At 36.2% G+C, this 25,831-nt stretch overlaps 1 protein-coding gene across 8 annotated transcripts in view; it reads right to left on the minus strand.

Annotated features, from left to right (window-relative positions):
* The window catches only part of LOC150109436 (putative nudix hydrolase 6), a 149,150-nt gene that overhangs the window by 28,034 nt on the left and 95,285 nt on the right, over positions 1-25,831 (minus strand). For all 8 annotated transcript variants that reach the window (XM_090408209.1, XM_090408226.1, XM_090408218.1 and 5 more), the window contains one exon: positions 928-1,039. In XM_090408209.1, coding sequence (XP_090264335.1) covers positions 928-1,039 — 112 coding nt within the window. The remainder of the gene's footprint in view (positions 1-927; positions 1,040-25,831) is intronic.

The raw sequence follows: 25,831 nt of genomic DNA on the forward strand, positions 1-25,831 counted from the left end.
TGCCGAATGATTTCGACATTTTTGGGGGTTAAGCTCATTGAAGGTCTTCCTGATCTCTCATCATCTTCCAGTGATGTTCTTCTGTTCTTGAAGAACCCGTGCCATTCAAAACACCTCGAACGACTCATTGCAGCATTGCCATAAACTTGTCAAATCATGTCAAATGTCTCTGTGGCAGATTTGCCCAGTTTCATGCAGAATTTCACGTTTGCTCTTTGTTCTAACTTGCCGTCCATGATGAAATCGCAGATGTGGTAACGCAGGTGGTCAGAATAGCATCAGTTGCACAGCGCCCGATGCACACAGGACGATGTCTTTTGGCACACTGACTTATGAAGGTAGGTGCTCCCTGTGACTGTGCGTGCAGCCTTGTGCTGCCATCTGTTGGCGTGTTACAAACCTAGTCTTGAAACTTTTTGATACCACCTCGTACACTTTGAAATTTTGCCACAAAACCAAACAATCACAGCTGAAGGATATACTGCGAACAATTCGATCGATTGAATGAAAAACCAAAGGAAAAGAGGTGTTCTCTGGCCAATTGAAAGCTTCCACATCCTCTGCATTCTCCGGGTCTTGCACCTTTAGATTACTACTTATTTTGGAGTTTGCTACATTTCATTAGTGAAAAACAAAAAACAATATTAGAGGCACTGAAATTGAGCCCATGAGACTTCTTTGCCTCCGAACCTTCTAAATTCTACAGAAATGGCATTTTATAAAGTTTTCACAACATTGGAAGAGCGTTATTGATTCAAATGAGAATATATACTTGATTAAATTAGCAAGTGATTTATCTTTTATATCCTTTCAAAACTTAATGTTAAAAACATTACTTTTGGGATGACCTGATAAATAAGTCCATTATTTTTTTCTTTTTTAGTATAAAGAAAAAGAATATTCAAATAGCAACTAAATTGAGCTTACCCCAGGTATTGCCCATTCTCCCGAGTCCTTACGCTGAATGGCCACGAATTGCAAAATGGGCTTATCTGATTCTTTACTATATAAAATTTCTCCATTTCTGTCATATTTCCATCTAAAATATATTAATTATGTAAATGTTTCTAAAAATAATTAAACATTAAGTCACAATTTTTTTTCATATATATATATATATATATATATAAAATGCAGTACTTTCTAGCCTTTTTTTTTAAACACAAGACTAAGCTGGCTGAACAAAGGAAGCACATTTTTCCTCTTACAAAACAAATCTGAGAATATGTGAATATTATTACAAGAAATTCCATGGAGTCAGACTCACTGTAGAAGGTCTCACTTAACAAGCAGCATATCTGTCATGTGAGGAGAATATATTTTACACTTCCATGTAAGATATACGCACTCTTTATGATGACCATCGAAAAGAATTCTATGGTGTCCATCAATGCACACCTGTATTCTATTCTTAACCAACCTCTCCAATATCTTAATTATAACTGCAGATATACAAACTGGTCTATAAATGAAAAATTATGACCTAAAGCTGTGATTATGCAATGGCACTATTTTGCCTTCTTTCCACTCCTTATGACCCTTTCCTACTGCAAGACTCTCATTCAACAGCCAGGTTAACAACATAGCTAACTTAGGAACATGCCTTAAAAATGTGTGGTAATATGTCATCCTTCTTTATTAACGTCTAGCCCAATGAACAGTATTTCACTGGGCTAGTGGCATAAATGATGCTGCGCCTCCCTTTTAGATGTTATACTACATTTTATACCAATATAATACACACTGACAAAGTATTCGTATACAAAATACTCAGAAATAAAGCACAAAATATTACGAATAGCCTGATCAAAAAGTGGCTAAAAAAGCAGGCTAAAGGATTACTCATAAACAAGGAATTATTTAGCAGTTAAAAGCTGAAAACAGTGGAGTTAGTGAATGAAAAAACTGTGAAGAATAGACAAGTTTTTTTAAAAATTTTTATATATCTTGTTTTATTAATATCAAATATAAATGATTACTGAAATAACAACATACCATGGTTTGATGGAAATTAGAGACGAAAATGCATTTATCTTAGATGATGGCTCATATTTTTTATTTTCTATTTTATTTTTTTACAAAATATATTTAGGTATTCAAAGGTAGAAATTTTCTCATTTTCTTTTAAAAATCATATAACTTAGTAATAGGATGAATGACCTTAATGTAATGTTCCATTTTGTAGAACAGGAGTTCATCACAGTGCAGGTGTATTAGGATGTTAGAGAGCTGAAGTTATATATGAATTAACACAACAGATATTTGGATTGCATTGAAAGTTATATTTGGTCTTTATTAACTATAATTAACACAACAGATATTTGGATTATAAGACCATAGGTTTAATACATATATGTACAAATTTGTCTACTAGTTTCGCTAGCAAAACTGACTAGCTTTGTCAAGACTAAATGGTGAAAAAAACGAATAAATGCAAAAAAAAATGAAGGAATGCAGTAACGGTTTACAACCGTTAGACAAAATTGGAAGGCACCACGTGGCATGGTATGTGTGAAGCGATATACTTCAGTCATTATTATAAATATGCGTTACATAGTTTTTGGTGTACTGTAGTTCTGCTAAACTTAATGAGTTAATAAGATTTTTCCATACATATCCTTTAATATTACTCCTTGGTTTCTATTAAGGTTGTTTCCTGTTTGTAGGGCCACTGCAGCTTCTTTAAATATTTGACTTCTGTAATCTTCCTCCATGTATGGCATTGAGCTGTCATCCCAATCTATAGAATGGTTTGAAGTTGAGAAGTGATGCACCAAACCTGAGGTGTCTGTTCTGTTATGAATAACGTCTCCGACATGTTCCTTCTGTCTAATTTCTAAGCTTCTTGAAGTTTAGCTTATGTATGATAGTCTACATGTACAAGGTATGCTGTAAACACCTGCATATTCTTGTGGGACTGTTACATGTTATACAACCAAGTCAAGAGCACTGTTAGCTTCTTTAAATATCCTTAATATGTGTCCCATCAACTTCCACAGCCTGATTACAATAAGCTTATTTAAAATTCAATAACACTTTACAGTACTTTCACAAAATACGCATCTATATACCAAATACATGGCCCGAGTAAGGCCCACTGACAAGTAACACGAGGCCTGCCAAACTCTAACCAATACAGTTATTTAACTTTTGACAACACTGAATTAAATAAACATATTTTTAAAAAATTAACATTTCCACTTAAGATTATTTTATATGCCAAACTACTCTGCAATTTCTAAAGGAAATAATGTTCTATTTGTCATTTCAAAATTGTTGTTTATATATCTTGTTTAATATTTTATTCATGTATTAGTAAACAATGTTTGCATGTGAAGTGTCTTCATGACTAAACTACTTGTATATAGAGGCTGATGACTCTATATACAAGTAGTATGCCTTAGTATTCCATGTTATGAGCAAGGTAATAATAATTTTCAACATTTTCATTGTATTATTCATCAGCAAACACTATGCTCCAAAGTTTTAAATATTGGAAATGTCCTAAAAAATGTCAGTAAAATTGTAAATTATATTTGTGCAAGTGGGCTTCATCATCACCAGTTTAGTATCTTTCTAGAAGATATAGAAAGTGAATATGATGAACTACCTTATTATACAGAAATTAGATGGCTTTTCAGTCATAAAGTTTTAAAGCGATTCTTCAAATTGTTGGATGAAATTACCATTTCTTTAGAACTGAAAAATTATGAATGTGAAATATTAAAAAATGATCAATGGATAAAAGACTTTTTCAGTTGACATTACAAGTCACCTTAGTCAACTTATCTTAAGCTACAATGCAAAAAACATCAAGTAGTTACCATTTTGTTTGACAATATTAACATTTTCAAACAGAAAGTATTACTTTGGCAAAAACAAATTCAAAAAGAAAATTTATCCTATTTTGAATGTTGTCAATCATTATTACAAAAATCACTGAAATTGAAATTTTCAGAATATTCCAATCAAGTTAAGTTATTAGAAAATGAATTTGAAAGATTTTTAGATTTTAAGAAAAATAAAAATCAGTTTCATCTATTTACTTCTCTATCGATTGATGTTGAAACTGTTGATGACAATTTACAGTTGGAATTAATCAAAATTCTGTGTGATTCCATATTGAAACAAAAATTTATGGATGTTGGAATTCCAAAGTTCTATAATTATTTATCAGTCAATCGATACCCCCAATGTGTTATGTGCAATTAGGCGTATTTTATCTATGTTCGGTAGCACATATTTATGCAAACAACTATTTTCAACTTTAAAGAATAATAAAACTGCGGAAAGATCAAGATTAACAGACCAACATGTGCAAGCAATGTTGAAAATAACTACAGCTCAACAAATTCAACCAAATTTTAAAGATTTCATTAATGAAAAACGTTGTTAAGTTTCTTCAAAAAAATGATATGTATAACTTAAATATAAGGAGCTAATAAGCTTCATTTCTGCAATATAAACATTATTTAAATTAAGGGGATATTAAATCCCACATTGTTTTAAAACCGAATAAGAAATTCAAAGATTGGAATCAGAGAGTTTCTTGCCGAATATAGTAAACTATAAAGTATCGGCGACCACTAGCGTGAGCTAATGCAAGTGACCCTAGTACGAAGTACAATACCAGAGAACTCGCAGCAAAGATGGGAAAGTTCTGATTGCTATTCTTAGGTATTTTCCATAATGTAAAAACACATTTCCTAGGAAATGTATGCTGTTATTACATTATGGTGGGAGGTCACTACCCAGACTGGTTTCAGCCTTTTTTAGGCTTCATCAGTGAGTAGCTAGATCGAATTAATACCAAAGTGTATAGCGAAAAGAACTTATATACTCTGCTATACGAGTTTCCAAACAGGTGCAACCATTAATAACAGCATACATTTCCTAGGAAATGTGTTTTTACATTATGGAAAATACCTAAGAATAGTGATCAGAACTTTACCGTCTTTGCTGCGAGTTCTCTGGTATTGTACTACGTACTAGGGTCACCTGCATTAGCTCACGCTAGTGGTTGCCGATACTTTATAGTTTACTATATTCGGCAAGAAGCTCTCTGATTCCAATCTTTGAGTTTCTTATTCGGTTTTAAAACAATGTGGGATTTAATATGCCCTTAATTTAAACAATGATATGTATAATTTTATTTAAATGTGTAAACTTTATATTTTATTTGTATTTTTGTAACATGGTTGTATTTTGTACTTATATACTCTAATGTTAATATTAAAAAATCCGTTTTCCTCTTTATTTCAAGATTTTTTTTTGTTGGGGCCCACGGCTTGATGTATAATTCTTAATTTGGCCCTTTGAGGAAAATGAGTTTGACATGCCTGATCTAAACTCTTTCTTTCCCTCTCCCCCCACACCAACATGAAATACATGGGGAAAAACTCACTGATCATTTCTGCCATATCTTTTGTCTCAAAAAAACAAAGTCTAAAAGGTCTCATTTTTCAATACTCATCTTTTCTTTGACTAACCAATTTGGCATAACTGTAGAATTCTCTAGGATTTTTCTTTGATGTCTCAGCTAATCACTTTACACCCACATGCCTCATCTTCTGCCTGTGTCTTATACCTTGTTATGCAGCTGACAAGTATCTCCTCCATAACATCCTCTTCCTCTACAGCAGCTATGTAAATCATAATTCATCTGCTTAAAATCACAGTCTATTTATCCTTCTAAGTCTAAAGATAAAATACGATACTGCTATCCATAAATGATCTAGAATCAGGTCTAGACAACTACAGTTCTTAGGAATTTAACTAGGCTATTCATGGGTAGTATACAAAAGGAGATTGGAGAATGATCAAAGTATTAAGATGAAGTTTATAAAGTGAGAGTGAGCAAATTAATTAATATAACATCTAATGAATTCCTGTTTTTTTTTTTTTTTTTTTTTTTTGTCCGCAGATTTTAATAACATCAAGCAAGATTCATTATACGAGCATGCTGAAAGTTAAATTTATTATTATTATTATTATATTATTATTATTATTATTATTCACGACACCTCTAAGGAGTCCGAAAACTCATTGCAGGAGAACACCTACTGTACAACTCTCTGTCTCCACCACTACACCGAACCTCTACTACCATTCATCCACATCAATGCCATCCACTGCCCACCACCACAACTAGTATTTTTTGTCTGTAAATTGCGTGTGTTCTGAAGGGCTGATTTGTCTTTATGCGGGATGAAAAACCCGAGTTTCCGGAGAAAAAACCCTGCTACCTCCATATGAGATTGGCTAACTCACCTTCGATTGAAAAAGTCTATATAAAGATTTCTCCCGTCATGACGAGAATCGAACTTAGACCTTTCCAATTGAAGGGCGCAATTGTTCTTCCAACTGTGCTATGGAGGAGCTTTAAGAACGAGCGTCAACAGTACTCGGTAATCCCAGGTAGACCCTCCCAAGTACTAACCAAGCTTGCCACTGCTTAACTTTGTGATCAGACAAGAACCAGTGCTTTCGGCAAGAGAATGTTTTATTTTCACCTATATATTTTTGCACAACATATACAGTATACATTATATAACATATAAACAACATAAAAATATACCTTTATATTAAAATATACAAAACATTTTTCTACGTGTATAAAAATTTCATTTTAATATACTGGATTTAGAGAGATATCATGGAATTTTTTCATGAAATTACAAATAAAATCATGTTTCTGTGACATATACAAGTCAAAATGTTCTTGCATACTTGCCATAATGACTTATTTTCTAATAGTCATGAGAACATAATGTCATAAGAGGAAGGAATATCATAACAGGAATCAGTAAAAACTTCTGATAAATCACATGAATGACATGTAAAGTTCACAGCAGAAGAATTATTTTAAGAGAAGGAAAAATGGGGAGGGGGTATATTAAATAGTTAAAAAACTGGTAGTTGTCAACTATCAAAAGGCCAGACGATTCAGTGTCTAGATAGCTTCAGTTTGCAGTAATTGCAGGCCTTGTGTGTGCGATGGATGATAGTAATTCTTGTAGAAAGGCCTTATACGCTGGTTAAACATGATAACTAAATACTTAAGGAATTGACAGCGTACACTAGAAATATAAATTAAATCAACTTTAATTTCTTTAATCAACTACAAACAGATAGAGGGGACAGCCATGTGTTCACCCACCCTTGGCCAACTTCTTTATGGAGACTTTTGAAGAGAAAGCCTTAAACTCTGCCCCCACAAAAACCTACCATATGGCTTCGCTAAATTGATGATGTGTTTGCTCTTTGGCAACATGGCCTGGATACACTCCTCTCCTTCTTAACACACTTAAACAACCAACACCCTAGAATCAAGTTCACCCTGGAAAAAGAGAAAAACATTAGCCTTCCCTTCCTAGACACACTAGTCACCTGCCAACCTGATGGAACCTTGGTTTTCTCGGTTTATAGAAAACCCACCCATACAGGCAGACACATTCACCAACAATCCCCCCCCCCCCACAACAATATGGAGTTATTAAGACACTATTCAACAGGACAAAACTAATCTGTTCAAATGACCAAGCCCTAACTACTGAACTAAATCACATCCTTAACACTTTCTCAGCCAATGGCTACCCTCCCCCCCCAAAAAAAATCCAAAAAATACTAAAACCACCTCCCACAACCCACCTCCCCCCTTCACAAAAAAGATTACTCTAAATCCATCACCATTCCTTACATCTGAGGCACCTTGGAAAAAATCAACAAAATCCTAAAAAAGCATGACTTGACCTCTTGTTACAGACCATATAGAAAATTGGCATCCCTTATCCGCTCCACTAAAGACCAACCACTTCCCCTAGACCTACCTGGTGTGTACCAGGTCCCTTGCAGCTGTAAATTGTCCTACTTTGGCCAAACAGGCAGGACAGCAAATATCAGAATCTCAGAACACAAGGACTGCATTCCATTTCACCAGTACAGCCACTTACTTTGGGCTTGAAGACCATGCTCTAGATACTTGCCACAGAATAAGGTGGAAGAAAGCCACAGTAATACCCTGCAGCAAGTTCAAATATGAAAGACTATTCATGGAATCAACCTCAGCCCTTAGGAACATGCCAAACCTTAACAAGTTTGGATGCATGAGACTGCCCCAAATTTGGAAAACATATATCAGAAGAACTTCAGCCCAAAGGCCAAGAACATCTAATATAGCCTGACGGGGGGGGGGCACCATCAGCACCCCCCCCACACACACACACACACAATTAACATAGTAGGTAATGGAGCCATCCTATATCTTCAACCAGAGGCTAGGTTAAAATACTAATATAAATTTCAATTAACATTGAAGAGTAATTTAAAAAAAAGACATACTTGGTTGCATATTTTTGGAAAGCAAGGATAAAAAAATATTTGGAGCTGAGAACATGCCATGAAAGAATGATGTTGCTAGACCAGTAAACAAGGAAAATGATTAATCAAATGGACTATAAATTTTGAAAACAAAAAATTTTTAAAAACCAAGAATTAAAGACCAAAAGAGACCAGAAACTAGTAAAATACATACAGGACCAGCAGCATCACAACAGTGCTGGCTGATTCATGAGAATCACTGTTAGATGAAACAGTGCAAAACTGACTGTGAGCTGCAGTCTGGTCAATTTATGCATTTAAGAGGAGTTAGGTTTCAAGATTAACAGGAAGTTCAGGATTAATGAAGAATATTTTGTTTAATTGCCAAGAGGATGACAAAATTAGATGGCATCTTTTTGTGTTTATAGCATCCTGATGATTTATTATCACTAGAGATTCAGAAGAATGTAATCTGGTTTCATTATTTTGGAAATCAATGGGGTAACTTTATCAATTTCAGTGGATGTGTTTGCATTGTACTGCATACAATGATCTTTCAGTGGTAGGATTTTCGATGACATTATTGGTGTATTTTTGTATATGTTTATTTTTAGTAGAGGGGGGGGGTATGTATTCTGGTATCGGGATTTCAATCGTAATAATGTTCCACTGAACAAGTCTTTAAACATGAATAGTGGATCCAATATAGCAGGTATTGAATCATAATATAATGTCATTGTGCCAGAGGAAAATAGTTGTTCTGTGCTATTGTAAGTTTATGTTTTAATAAATTTTGTAATCTGTTGCTTGTAGTGAAGACAATTCTGTAATTTAAATATTTGAAGATCTGTTTGATAGTTTCTAAATATTATAAATACATGGAAATAGTGTCACTAAAAACACACGTATAACCATAGTGATTAGTTTTAATACGTAAATATTTCATCCCAAGTATCTTGGGACATCCTCAGTACAGTAATTCAAACAATACTAGGAATAACATACAGTTAGGGCGCATGATTACAATGGAATCTCAATATGCATGCAGTAATGTGTTATAGAAGTAAATTTTAAAAAAATAAAAATAAAAATAAATAAATAATTTACTTCTATAACATGTTACTGCATGTTATTCCTAGTATTGTTTGAATTACTGTACTGAGGATGTCTCCCAAATTACTTGGGATGAAATATTTACGTATTAAAACTAATCACTGTGGTTATATGTGTGTTTTTAGTGATGAATTCACCACAGGTTTCATTATATAAAAATGTCTTAATCCTTCATGGGGAACTGACAGCATAGAAGACCAACTTACTAGGCAAACTTCAATTAAAATAGCGTAAGCTACATGCTAGAATTTCTTTTTTAAAAAAGTGCAGATGTGATAAACTCATTCCAACTTTTGCAAAACTAAAAGAAGTCATCAAATCTCCAGGTACCTATAAAATCTATCAGAAAGCAAGCGATTCCTTATTACTTAATCAGTTACGAATTTCTAAGCATGTATTGACAACAAATAATTTAAAAAATTACTGAACTAGAAGCAGTATTATCAAATACGTTAAATCAAGATCTACTACAATTGATTATAATGTCTCAAAAAATTCGGGGATAAAAGCAATATTAATCTACATAATAAATACCTTAACTTACTAAATCATTCTAAGAAGATCACTAACAAATTACCGACTGAAAAATGGGTAGTGTTAGACCTTGAATGATGGCTCTATTACTATTACTATTATTACGGGCAAACTCCAGGGGGTCATTAGACTCATCGAGGGAGGCCCCAAATCATATTCATCACAACTATTGACATTCATACAGTATCTATCATACCTCGCCTTAACTCATTCACTGTCACAGCATCCACCACAGACTCAGGGAGCGCATTCCACTCATTCACTACTCTAAAAGTAAAGAACCCAGCTCTAACACCTTTACTAACCACACTTTTGCCCAGTTTCCATGGATGTCCCCTAGTCCTCCCACAACCAGCCCTGTTCTCAAAAATATCTTCTGAATTAATTTTATAGAAACCCTTCAGTAATTTGAATGTCTCAATCATATCTCCCCTTCTCCGCCTATCAACCAATTTTTGCAACCCACAAATCCTCAACCTGTTCTCATACGGTTCATTCCACAGACCTGCTATCATCTTGGTCACTCGCCTCTGGATCCTCTCCACCTCCTCCCCATCAAGAAGAAACCTAGGTGACCAAATCTGAGCACAGTAGTCTAGATGGGGTCTTGTCAAGGCTCGATACAGAGGAACAATAACCTGCTTGTCTCTGCTTGTCAACGTATTCTTCAGCAACCAAGTGATTTGATGAGCTGTTTTGGTCACTTTTGCAATGTGTCCCCTAAATTTCAATTCCTTATCTACCAACACTCCTAAATCTCGTGCCTCATCAATTTCCTGGAGCACGGTTCCACCAATGCAGTAAACTGCCGCCAATCTTTTCACCCCAAAATGCATAACCTTACATTTTGCCACATTAAACTGACATCCATTCTCCTTAGCCCAGACCTCCAATCTATCCAAATCACCCTGCAAAATTTTGACGTCATCTGCATTCACTATTGCCCTAGAGCACTGGGCAGAAATCACATTGCGTCAACACCTCTCAATGGCCATCAAGAATAGAACTGCTCCATTCAAGATTTAACAAGAGAAAAATCAAGCAAAAGCACACTTGTACTCTTGGCAAAGCAGACATAATATGTGAAGATGAAGATGTTAACTTTGCTTAAAAAGGAATTAAAATATAAAAGAAGAGGTTGAATCTTAAATTAAAATGAAATTGAAGGAGGAAATAAATATTAAATTGTACTATGTTTAAGGTTATTGTCTAAAATAGATGGAATCTTAATTTGTCAAAAAGCATCAATGTTAAACTATGCCATGTATAAGGTTGTGTATCATCGTGCAAACGAAAGTTCAAAGGTGGAAGTTTGACCACCAAAGATGACATAACGAGTGATGAGTAGGCATTCGTGGAAGGCTCAAGAAATTCGCGTTCACCGAAAAAAGCGATGCGCGTACAGCAAGGAGGTGACGTTACTCTGTGACAACAAATGGGAGAGAGCATCGTAGACAAGTTTGGAGTGCGGAAAGAGAGCGCTATAATGGGGTTTAAAATGGATTCACATCATTAAGAGGAGACCTTTTTGCTTCTTTTTATGTTTTTCTCCTGGTTCCTGTGGTGTTCCCTGGTCACGTGTGCCCTTCCCTTGGGTCTCCTGCTTGAAGTTCCCGAGCGGATCAGCATGCCTGATACCCGACAAGATGTGTGAAGACGGCAAAGTGGCAGTGTGTTTCCCATTGCTGAGCGACGCGAATCGAAGAAAATATAGCATGAGATGACAGCAGTGTTCAAGTTTTAGACCATAGGTGTGGATCTAACTGATGAGAAAGCAGCAAAGGATTCCTTTGAAGGTAAATCGTATTAGAAGCAGCGACACAAAAAGTTCGTAAGCCCAGAAGAAACAAGTGGCTAATTAGGGACGAGCACATGACTCCCACGTGACGGCAATCCATCGTACAGAGGAACAATCTATAACAAAGAACAGATGGAAGGATCGAGAAAACATCTAATGGTAATGTACAAATCTTCCCTTTTATGTGTTATCTATTGGTGACGAAGGTGTAAAATGGACAGAGTTTAGAAAAGAAGAGAGAGAGAGAGATTTTTGAGACAGTTTCCTGTGTTATGATAATCGAATTGGACTGGTAGTCTACGTTCATAAGTTGTCTAGACCAAGTTTAATGTGTATGGGTCGTTAGTAGCAGTAATCTAGTTTAATACCGACATCCATGTTTGTGATATAGATGAACATAAGATTCTCATGAGTGTGTTTGAATAGCCTGTCTGTTTGATTATTATTACCCTGCTTTACTTGTACTTTAGTATTAACCTTGATTTGCTTGATTATATGTGTTGTTTAAATTGTAACGTTCTTAAATAAATAATAAATGTGTTTTCCCATGTATACCTGAGTTTGTCTGAGTAAGAGATTGAATTTTACCACTCACGAAAATATCAAACCTATGTTTAGAGGTAAAAAGGGGAATTTTAGGATTGTCAAAGCCATGACTGTATATTGAGAACTCAATCTACCTAACTACTTAATCTATATAAGGTATTACTTGAATTCTGGGAAAGTTTCTTCGGATAAGAATTTCTATCGTAAAGTTCTGATTGTCACAGCATAAACAAATAAATTTCGTCAGAGCTCGAAGAGAGAAATAGCCCCAGAAAGTCAGTTTAGAAGCCAGATCTCAGTAGGCACAAGGAGAACAATAGAGGTAAAATATTTAAGAAAACAATGACGTAACAGTAGTCAACTTATCTAACCGTCCACTAACAACAGACGAATTAAATGTTCTAGCAAGAGGTCATAAATTTGCAATTTCACCTAAATGTTGAAAGTTTATTTTTCACTTGGTTATACTATAATAAATTTTGTTTAATCCTTTATCTAAGTGTGAGCAAACAAAGTTTGTGCCTGAAAGAATCTTCAGGACTGGGGTAAGGTGGTACAACACCGGGCAACTCGTAAAGGTTGAGCAAACTAACATCACTCCTATCTCAGTATCTCCCATAATGCAAAACACATCTCCTTGCGGATATGTCTAATGTTATGCATTACGGGAAGGGCCACTACCCAGACTAGTTATGACCTTTATTGAGGTCTCTTCAGTGGGAGCCTCACACTTGGATAAAGGATTAAACTAAATTTATTATAGTCTAACCAAGTGAAAAATAAACTTTCAACATCTTTCTCTAAATCCACAGTAATTTATTAAAAAGGTGGCACACTGTTTGGCAACTCCTATAGGTAGAGATGATCTTGCTAATGCTTCTGCCTGGTATCTCCACTTGGACCTGGCTTCCACTGAAGAGACCTCAATAAAGGTCAAAACTAGTCTGGGTAGTGGCCCTTCCCTTAATGCATAATATTATACACATCCGCAAGGAAATGTGTTTCTGAGATAGGAGTGATGTTAGCTTGCTCCACCTTTGCAACGAGTTGCCCCGTGTTGTTGTACCACCTTACCCCAGTCCTGAAGATACTTTCAGGCGCAAACTGTTTGCTCACACTTGGATAAAGGATTAAACTAAATTTATTATATTATTATTTCACCTAAATGTTTCCCATATTTAGATTTCATACATAACATACAGAGAAATATCGGCCATCTTTCAAGTATTGAATGCAACAGACTTCATTTCGAGGTAGCAAAAAAAAAAATCTATGATTCCAAACCTTCAGACTTAAATATCCCACCATCAGAATTGAAAGCTCTTACCTCCTTAAAACATAATAAAAACATAATCATTACTAGATCTGACAAAGGAAATACCACTGTGATTCTTAATACCAATTCATGTGATCGGAAAATGAATTTACTACTCCGAGATCGTAATACTTACGCCAAACTGGATTATGATCTTACAAAACGTCAACCCAGGAAATTAAATAAGTTACTTGATGAATCCTCCTCAGATGAAGAAACAACTAAAAAAACTCAAGGCATACTATGCTAGACCTCCTAGAATTTATGGTTTACATAAGCTTCACAAAGTTAATGTTCCACTCAGATCCGTCGTAGATTCTATTGGCAGCCCGACTTACAAGTTATCAAGATTCTTATCTAACCTTCTCCATCCTCACATAGGCCACTCACCATCTTCAATCAAAAATTTCACACAGTTTAACGCAAAAATAAAAGACATTCAACTGTTAAATACTGACTTGTTAATTAGCTTCGACACTGTCTCCCTCTTTACTAACATTCCCCATAAAGAAACAGTAGAATTATTAACTCAAAAAATTTCCATTCCATCTGATATAGCTGAATTATTCAAATTTGTTATTGCATCTGGTTACTTCACTTAGAAAGGTAAAATTTACAAGCAAGAAGAAGGAACAGCAATGGGGTCTCCTTTATTACCAAACTTAGCAAACCTGTTTCTAGAACACCTGGAAGAAAGGATTTTCACTTTTGAACTCAAACCAAAAATTTGGTTACGATATGTTGACGACTTCTTTGCAGTCTGGGATCATCCCAAACATGAATTACACCTGTTTCTAGACAAAATAAACCTTCTTCACCCTCGCATCAACTTTACGCTAGAAAAAGAATCTCCACAGGGTATCTCTTTTCTGGATTTACACATTCAAAGAAAAGAAGATGGTTCCATTGCCACATCTGTCTATTGCAAGTCTACATTTTCAGGTTGCTACATTCACAATTCTTCCACTCATCATCCATCTCAGAAATTTGGCATCATTAAATCACTAGTTACCAGAGTACACAAATTCTGCTCCTCTGAAGAATCGCTAAACCGAGAACTAGAAATAATCAAAAATACAGTCATACTATATGGATATAATCTTAAAAGAACGCAAAAAATCATCAGTCACTTCCCCACACATTAACCTAGACAAGAAGAAGTCCATAGGATTCCCATACCTTATATCAAAGGCATCTCTGAACATCTTTCAAAAATTATGAAATACAATTTTGCCACTATTTACAAACCCATCAACTATAATCTAACCTAGTGAAAAATAAACTTTCTAGATCTATAACTTGTTACCTTCTCCTAAGGACAAACTCTCACCTCTGATGTTACCTGGCGTTTATGAGATCCTGTGCTCCTGCAATTTGTCTTACTTTGGACAGACAGGTAGATCTGTTCAGAAACACATCTCGGAACATCAAGACCACATTTATCTTTTCAAGCGGCAGAAGTCTGGTCTCTCTCAACACGGAATTGTAAATCCAAACCACAGGATCCATTGGGAAAAGTCTAAACTTTTACATAGATCTTTATTTAAACATGAACGTCTATATAAAGAAAGTGCTGAAGCCCTACTACACAGACCAAATTTAAACCACAACGACGTCCTTACTATTCCTAAAGTATGGGAAATTGTCATCCAAAATTGTGTAAAATAGTCTCTTTATATTTGTTTTTTTTTAATTTACTTCTATAACACATTACTGTATGCATATTGAGATTCCATTGTAATCACGTGCCCTAACTGTATGTTATTCCTAGTATTGTTTGAATTACTGTACTGAGGATGTCCCAAGATACTTGGGATGAAATATTTACGTATTAAAACTAATCACGTGGTTATGTGTGTGTTTTTAGTGATCAATTCACCACAGGTTTCATTATATAAAAATGAAAATAGTGTAGAATATGAATAAGTTGCTTTGGGAAGAAGAAGAAGGTGTTTTTTAGCATATGTGATTTCTTAGTTTAGCATGGAGATGGAAGATGAGTATTTGTAAGTGTTAATAAATCTGTTAAAATGACTGACTTTTGATATAGTAAGAGTGACAGGAGTAGATATGGAAGCAGTTTCCAATGCTGGTGGGTTTATGGCATATTATTGTTATCCGAGGTCATAACAGAAGCATTCAAGGGGTGACCCCTGTCGGCTTGTTTACAAATGCGAATTCTGCTACCAGTGTTCTACAGTACAGTACAGTACAGTACAACACAGTACAGTCTTCTATAGTTTTATGGTGCCACTTGCATCCTCTTCATCAGAGACACGACTAAAATTCAAACTAAAATACCTCATGAAAAATATGGAAGTGCTATTTTCACTCAGCAGGAGCTCCAGGTTACAGGATGCCTAACCACAAACCAAAACATAGAAATCCTTGGAATAGAGATCTGGGTAACATCAATGTCTTTTCTCATTATATAAACTGCGTAGTATAATCTTTGTTTTTGATATGTACCAGTATTTGACAGAAAGGAAACCTTCTATTATTATAGGCAGCTTCAATAGTCATAGCACACAGTGGAGGTTATAATGAAACAAATCAGGATAGAGATTTAGTCAAACAGTGGGCTGAAAATAATCAAATGAGTCTTATACATGATCCTAAACAGCCATTATCATCATTTCACAGTGGAAGATGGAAAAGAGGATATAACCCAAACCCTGGATTTGATAGTAATAGAATAGTAACTGTGCAATAAACAGGTACTTGCACCAATCCCAAGTTCACAGCATAGACCAATAATGCTGCAAGTCTTCCCACCAGTCCAACTTAAGAAGATCCCACTTAGAAGATGCTTTAATTTTATAAAAAGCTAACTGGGAACAGTTTTCAAGAGAATTAGCCATGAACTTGTCCAACATTTTACCTAGACCAGAAAATTATGGAAAGTTTACCAAAGCTATTAGACAGTCTGCTACCAGGCACATCCCAAGAGGTTGTAGAACATGCTATATTCCAGGGTTTTACAGAACATAACATGCATATATATATATATATATATATATATATATGTGTGTGTGTGTGTGTGTGTGTGTGTGTTAAAAATACCAAGCAATTTTAAACCTGGTTTTACTCCATTTCCCAAGTAAGCAAACAGACAATAAGTCAAGTTTGCGCCTGCAAATGATGCAAGTCTAGCTGATCCTACAGGTAGTGCAAGACCAAGGCAACTCGTGGTAAAGGTGGCATAAGCTCTGATCACTAATCTTAATATTTACCCTTAATGCCAAAACACATCTCCGAGAAGGGGATGCATGATGTTTTGTATTAAAGGCAAGGGGCCACTACCCAGACCGGTTTCGACATTTACTGAGGCCTCATCAGTGGGAGCTAGGCTAGAAATACCAAGATTTAGTAATACAGAGCTTATAAGTATTTTACCAGAACAAGTTGCCATAAGGTGTTTTAACCTTATTAAATAAAAATCTCTGGAGGGGATATAAATGTAGAAAGTATTTTACCTTGGGTATAATAAATGTTAAAAATACCAAGCAATTTTAAACCTGGTTTTACTCCATTTCCCAAGTAAGCAAACAGACAATAAGTCAAGTTTGCGCCTGCAAATGATGCAAGTCTAGCTGATCCTACAGGTAGTGCAAGACCAAGGCAAATCGTGGTAAAGGTGGCATTATATCTCCTCCAGAGATTTTTATTTAATAAGGTTAAAACACCTTATGGCAACTTGTTCTGGTAAAATACTTATAAGCTCTGTATTACTAAATCTTGGTATTTCTAGCCTGGCTCCCACTGATGAGACCTCAATATAGGTCGAAACCGGTCTGGGTAGTGGCCCCTTGCCTTTAATACAAAACATCATGCATCCCCTTCTCGGAGATGTGTTTTGGCATTAAGGGTAAATATTAAGATTAGTGATCAGAGCTTATGCCACCTTTACCACGAGTTGCCTTGGTCTTGCACTACCTGTAGGATCAGCTAGACTTGCATCATTAGCAGGCACAAACTTGACTTATTGTCTGTTTGCTTACTTGGGAAATGGAGTAAAACCAGGTTTAAAATTGCTTGGTATTTTTAACATTTATTATACCCAAGGTAAAATACTTTCTACATATATATATATATATATATATATATATATATACATATATGTGATAATCAGCTTTTACTCGGTTGTTGTGAGACATTTTAAAAACATAGATTTAATGACTAAAAACCGAGATAACTTATAAAGATTTTAATAAGAATAATATATATATATATATATATATATATATTTATATATGAAAGATATTGTGACCTATATGATAAAGATCCATTTTCATCAGAAACAACTGACGTAGGAGAGCACAACTTATAGCAGCATTGTCTGAAAAAAGAAGTCGACAATGGGCAGAGAAAATGAAAAGCTTAGATATGAAACACAGATTCATATCTAAGATGGGAAAGCCTGGCTCTTACTCAAAAAATTATCTGGTGACCACACAGCAGCAACCAAAGTTAATATCAATGCAAATGAAATTGTAACTCAGCTATCTCTGAATGAAACCGAATACTGAAGAAAAATACCTAAAGATTACATTGAAAAAGTTAGAGAATAAAACAGTCAGAAAATAATCTCTTCAAAGACCATTTACTAAAGACGGCCTAGAAAATGGTCTAAAAAGCCTTAAAACCAGGAAAACTGCTAGTATAGATTATATCACAAATTAGACCCTAAGGAATCTTGGAGAAAAGGCAATGGAGTGGTTGTTAGAATATTTCAACTTTTGTTGGAAATTTGCTAAAATACCCAGCATATGGAGACAAACGAAAGTAATACCTATCCTGAAACCGGGTAAACCTGCTGAAGATACAAAAACCTATAACTCTCTTATGCTCAATTCTGAAGCTGTATGAGAGGTTATTTTTGAACAGATTAAGTTCAGAAACAGAGAAAGTGCTGATAAAAGAACAGGCAGGATTTAGAACAGGAAGATCACATACTGGATATGTATTAAACTTAGCACAGTTTATTGAAGACAGCTTTGAAAGGGGGTTAGCAACAGGAGCTGTATTCGTAGATTTGACAGCAGCATATGACACACTAAATCTTAAAAGGCTTAAAGTCAAAATTTATAGCATGACAAACTGCTATCGATTAGAGTGGAGGTATTTAAGGTTGCCGCTGCTGTTTAGCAAGAGACTCTTTGTTGAATTTCAAGGAAAAAAGAGCAGATGGTGTATCCAGAAAAATGTACCCTCCCACCTCCTTTTCAATATATATATATATATATATATATATATATATATATATATATTGAGAAGCAGCTCACACAAGAACTAGAAGCCCTTAGAGTTTACTATAAGGAAAACCAACTGAAACCAAATCCCAGTAAAACCCAAATGTGTCTTTGGGTTTTACTTTTATATTATATGGATTTAGAATGGAATGATATTTAGAAAGAATGGGATTTAGAATGGTCAACTAGGTCCTATCTAGTTGACCATTCTAGTGTAACACCTAGGTCCTATCTAGGTGTTACACTAGATAGGACCTAGGAAGTTTTTTTTTTTTTTTTTTTTTTTTTCACTTGGTTAGACTATAAATTATATATTTAGTTTAATCCTTTATCCAAGTGTAAGCAAACAAAGTTTGTGCTTGAAGTATCTTCAGGACTGGGTCAACTCGTGGCAAAGGTGGACTGAATTCTCATCACTTTCCTTAGTATCCCATAATGCAAAGCACATCTCCTTGTGGACATGTATAATGCCATGCATTATGGGAAGGGGTCACTACCCAGACCGGTTTCGACCTTTATTGAGGTCTCTTCAGTAGGAGCCAAAACAGAGGCGATACCAAGGCAATGCAGAAGTCATATTTCCATATGCCAATTGCCAAAAAAAAATGTTGGAAGTTTTTTTTTTCACTTGGTTAGACTATAAATTATATATTTAGTTTAATCCTTCATCCAAGTGTATGCAAACAAAGTTTGCCCTGAAGTGTCTTCAGGTCTGAGGCAACTCGTGGCAAAGGTGGACTGAATTCTCATCACTTTCCTTAGTATCCCATAATGCAAAGCATATCTCCTTGTGGACATGTATAATTATTATTATTATGGGCAATTCCAAGGAGTCCTTAGACTCATATAGGGAGGCTAAACATCATATCAAGAACAACTATTCGGATTCGCACAGTATTTATCATACTTTGCTTTTAACTCATTTACAGTCATGGCACCCACCACAAACTCTGGCAGCTTATTCCACTCATTCACTACTCTCCAAGTAAAAAAAAACCTAGTTCTAACACCCTTGCTAACTACACTCTTGCTCAGTTTCCATGGATGGACCCTAGTTCTCCCATCACCAGACCTGTTCTGAAAAATTTCCTTTGATTTAATCTTGTAAAAAACCTTCAGTAATTTGAATGTCTCAATCATATCACCCCCTTTCCACCTATCCACCAATTTCTGTAACCCACAGATGTTCAACCCGTTCTCGTAAGGTTCATTCCATAGCTATCATCTTGGTCACTCGCATTGGGATCCTCTACCTCCTCCACATCAAGAAGAAACCAAGGGGCACAGTAGTCAAGATGGGGTCTTATCAAGGCTTCATAAAGAGGAACAATAACTTGCTTATTTCTGCTCATCAAAGTATTCTTCAGTAACCAAGTGATCTGATTTAGCCACTTTTGCTATGTGCCCCCTAAACTTCAACTCCCTATCCACTAACACACCCAAATCTCTGGCTTCGTCAACCTCCTGGAGTACAACCAATGTAATAGTCTGCTGCTAATTTTTTCACCCCAAAATGCATAACCTTACACTTTGCTACATTAAACTGATATCCATTCTCATTAGCCCAGACTGCCAATCTATCCAAATTATCCTGCAAAATGTTGACATCATGTGCATTCACCATTGCTCTACCTAATTTTGCATCATCAACAAATAAATGAACAGTTCCTCCCAGATCCTTTCCCATATCATTAATGAACAAATTAAATAGCAGTGGTCCAAGAACAGAACCCAGCAGCACACCACTAGTAACAGGCCTTCTTTTGGACTCTTGAATAAACTACTCTCTGATATCTCTCCATCAACCACCCTCTTATCCATCTCACCAACCCTATATCCATCCCCATGTGCAGCAGTTTGCTGATTAGAATTCTATGTGGCATCCTGTTAAAAGCCTTAGCAAAGTCCAGCAGTATCACTGTAAATCCATTACCCTTATCCAGTTCAGCCATCACTGTATTATAAAATGTGAGAAAATTACTGAGGCATGATCTAACCTTCACAAAACCATGCTGTCCTCCATACAGTATCCCATTTTCATGTATCCATTCCTGTATTTTGCTCTTGACTAATATCCCCAAAACCTTGACAACGATTCCTGATATGCTGATCAGTCGATAATTTGAAACAGCAGTCTTGGAACCTACTTTATGCAATGGAATTATTTTCCCCTCTTTTCACCCCCTCGGGACTAACCAAGAGCTGAGACTTAAATTAAACAATATGGTCAAGAGAACTGACAATTCCTTTGCCTCTTCACGTAAGCCTCAAGCTGGTATACCATCCAATCCCACAAATATATTCACATTAAGGTTTTGTAATAGACTATTCACCTCCACTTCATTCACCACAATTCCCATATAAGCTATCAGTTCCTTCATTCCTGCTATATCACCACCTGGATGATATACTCTTGCAAAGTGTTGACTTAGTAATTCTACTATTTCATCTGATTCAGTTACCTCCCTGCCATCAGCATTCCTTAGAATCATTTTGCAGTATACATTTTTTCTTTTACTTGCAGCATAACGAAAGAACTGTTTGGGATTCACTTCAGCTTGCATTGCTAATTTATTTTCATAATCTGCTTTAGCTTTTCTTACCACACTAGTTACTTTTCTGGCATGTGCTTTGTACTGTTCATGTGCCTGAAAGTCACCTTTCTCCTTAAATTTCATCCACAATTTTTTTTTTTTTGCAGCTCAAGCTTAATGGTGTTATTCATTCATTTACTCTCTGGACTCGAGATATGCAGTCAGCCATTACCTCCTTCAAACACTCCTTAACCACTTCCCATGTACTATCAACATCCAACTCTTGCAGTTTAACATGCCATGGCACTGATCCAAGCAATCTCCTAAGCACGTCATACTTACCAGCCCAGTAATTTCACATGTACCTTGTCTTAATTGAAAATTCCACATATTTAGCCACTTCCCAGGACCTTATGATCACTCTCGCCAATTGGTGGCAATATGGTCATATTCATAATAGTCAATTTCTCAGATGCAATTACTAGTCAAGCACTCTCGAACCCCTAGTATATTTCATTACATGCTATCTTAGGTAGTTATCCCTTAGTAACTGCATAAAATTCATTTCCTTCCTCCCATTTGTCCTCTTCTCTCTCTCTCCAATCAATGTTACCATAGTTGAAATCCCTGTTAATAATTACCTCTCCTCCACTCATTGAGTCTATTTGCCTATGCATTTGTCTCCATTATCTATTCCATCGCCTGGTCTATAGCAGCACCCAACTGTAAATTTTGTTCTGCTGACCTCAATCTCACACCAGATAACCTCAAATGTGCTATTTTCACTATCCTGAAATTGAACTTCTATTCTCTTTGGCTGCAGTTCATCAGCTATCATCAATAACACTCCCCCCCCCCCCTCCATTCTTTTCTCTCTGTCTTTCCTGAATACACTATTACCCCTCACATTCTGTCCCACTAACTATATCATCTTCTGTTAGTCATGTCTCACTAATGCCAATAACCTGTGGCCAGGAAGAACTAACCAAGGCCAAATATTCCTCCTCCTAATTCCAAATACTCCTGGCATTAGTTTACATAAAGTGCAGAAGTCCCCTAGCCCCACTCCTATTTTGATGCCTTATACTAACTATCCCATTTTGGTTTGTTATCCTTCATCCTAACTCAGGAATGTTATACACATTCTTACACTCAACTGCCTCACTGATGTCTGTATGTCCACTTAACAGCATCCCCACCCTCCCTAAAAGCTCTAGTTTCCCCAGTTCTGCACATCCACTTTCACTTCATTCAGCAACAATTTTTCCAGTCTACGAACACCAAATCAATTCAGATGCAAACCATCCTTCTTGTATAAGTCCTTTTGTCTATCAAACTCGCTCCGCAAACTCCTCCTGAATAACCTATGCATAGAGTCATTTGCAATTATGGCTCTCCTTCTCAATTCTGCTCTGTCATACTGTGCCAACAGACTAACTATCTTAACTCTCTCACTGTCTGCACAGTTAGCCTAGTGGCTTTGCGCTTCGCAGCCATACCTAGGGAAGGAGTGTCCTAGGTTCGATTCCGTCGACAACGCGAGGAGCTTAAGGATCTTCCTCAGCCATAGCCAAGTTAGCCGGACTTGGCTGTGGACAGCAGGGTTTTTTCTGCCAGTTTATCTAGGGTTTTTCATCCTGCAAGCAGGCAAACCTCGTGAACACACACGGATTACAGTCAGGAATACTGACCCAGCCATAGGCCTGATTCGTCAGCTATGCCAGTTCCAGAGCTCGGATAAAATTTGGGGGGGAATGAGATGGTGCCATGCCTTCCCGTAAAGGGGACTGACGGCCACTGTATCATCACACAGAAAGAAGAACTCTCTCTCTCACTCTTTTCTTCACCATTCCCATAATGCATACCATTATGGGAAGGGTCACTACCCAGACCGGTTTTAACCTTTATTGAGGTCACTTCAGTGGGAGCCAGAACCAACATCTTTCTCTAATCCAGAGTAATTTAATAATAAGGTGTGACACCTTTTGGCAACTGGCATATGGAAATTTGACTTCTGCATTGCTTCAACCTTGGAATCACCTCCGGGTCTGGCTCCCACTGAAGAGACCTCAATAAAGGTCGAAACCGGTCTGGGCAGTGACCCTTTCCATAATGCACAGCATTATACATGTTCACAAGGAGATGTGGCATTGCTTTGCATTATGGGATACTAAGGAAAGTGATGCGAACTCAGTCCACCTTTGCTACGAGTTGCCCCAGTCCTAAAGATACTTCAAGGGCAAATTTTGTTTGCTTACACTTGAATAAAGGATTAAACTAAATATATAATTTATAGACAGGACCTTAAATTATAAGCAACATATAGAGAAGACAGCAGCTAAAACTCAAACACGTAATAATATTCTGCGCCGATTAACATCATCTAAGTGGGGTGCAAGTACACAAGTACTGTGCAACTCTGCACTGGCACTTTGCTTTTTGACAGCCAAGTATGTTAGCCATGTTTGGGAAGGATCATCACATCAAAATTATTGGCAAGGTTCTTAATGAAACATGTCGGCACATTACCAGCTGCCTTAAACCTACAAAAATTGACCATCTATACTCACTGTTTGGTATTGCACTTCCTCACATCAGAAAGATGACACAGAACAGATATGAGCGAAAACAACAATTAAATGATGAATGGGATCTGTATGAACATGTTGTAGTACATAGGAGGATAAGATCAAGCAAAAGTTTTGCTCACTGAATAGAACCATTGATTGATTCCATAAAAGCTACAAGGTCAACAATGTGGCAAGAATAATCTCCAGAGGCTCTGAACTTAAACGAATCTCTTCCTTCCAGCTTACATCTAGACTAGCAAAGATGGAAGACACTGAATAGACTTTGCTTCGGAATGGGCAGATCAAAGCAGAATATCGTCAGATGGGGCTACATAGACAATAACAGCTGCTCATGGTGAAACACAAACCATAGAACTTCTTTTGCAATTCTGCCTAATAGACATTAATAATATATGTACCCGAGAAGATTTAATGCAATGTAATAAAACAGCTTTAAAATATATTAGTCACTGGATGAGTGAAATTTGACATTTTATATTTTTGCATAATATTTTATGCAAGTAGCATTATTATGTTACTCTTTTTTTTTTTTAATGTTTATTCTTTTAAATGTATGTTTTTAATCCCTATTCTTTAAAATGAATGCGTTTAATCATTTATATATATGTTCTTATGTGGAGTCAAAGACTCATCTAGGAGTTCTCTTTGTCATACACAGAGCTCATCATACCCTTTCCTTTAAACACATTCAAATTCTCTGTAGACACCACACTCTTAGGCAATGCATTCCAATAATTTCACAACTCTCCATGCAAAATACCTGCTTCTCACTCCCTTGCTCACACGCTCCTTATACAGCTTCCAGGGATGACTTCGTGTTCTCCCTGATATCCCATCATTTCATTAACAACCACTTCAATGTTAATCCTATAGCAACTCCTTACCAATTTGTACATCTCTATCACATCACCCCTCTTACTGCTAGCCACTAGACTCTGCAAATTGCATCTTCTCAACATTTCTTCATAATCAACATTCCGGAAATCAGAAACTACTTCAGTCAATTGCCTATGCACCCTTTCCAAGAACTCTTCATTCTCTTGAAAACCAGAAAACCAAATCTGTGCACAGTGGTCCATATGTGGCTTAATCAAGGCCTTATACAATAAAATAGAATCTCCTTACTTCTACAAGTCAGTGTTCTCCACATCACTGCCAGAATTCACTGTGATGTCCTCAGAATCCTAAATTTTAGATGCTTATCCACCATCACCCCAAGATCTATTTCCTCCACCTCTAACAATATATCTCTACCAAGAGTGAATTCTACATCCCATCTATGTTTCCCAAATTTTAAACCCTTACATTTTGCAATACTGAATTGGCATCGTCACTCCTGTACCCATTCACTCAATCCATTTAAGTCTTCTTGTAAGGCCAGAACATCTGCTCTACTCCTCATAATTTGCCCCAACTTTGGGACAAATTATGAGGAGTAGAGCAGATTTGCAAAATACAAAAATGACAGTATAAGCTTTTCCTTCATCAAATGCTCTTGTCACTTGATGAGGAGTAGAGCAGATTTGCAAAATACAAAAATGACAGTATAAGCTTTTCCTTCATCAAATGCTCTTGTCACTTTATTATAAAAGGCAATCATATTACTAAAGTAAGTAAATACATCATCTGCAAACAACTAAATATCTCCATCCAAATCTTCCCCAATATAATTAACATACAGGTCAAAGAGCAATGGCCCTAAAACAAACCCCTGAGGCACACAACCAGTGACTTTCCTCTTCTGGGATATTGTTGCCCCATACACAACTTCTAGATAACTATCAAACAGACAATCTCCAATCCAATGCACTAGTCTAATATCCAACCCC

The sequence above is a fragment of the Typopeltis vanoorti genome, chromosome 2 (assembly GCF_054136105.1).
Source record: "Typopeltis vanoorti isolate ZY-2024b chromosome 2, IOZ_Tvanoo_1.0, whole genome shotgun sequence".
NCBI lineage: Eukaryota > Metazoa > Arthropoda > Arachnida > Uropygi > Thelyphonidae > Typopeltis > Typopeltis vanoorti.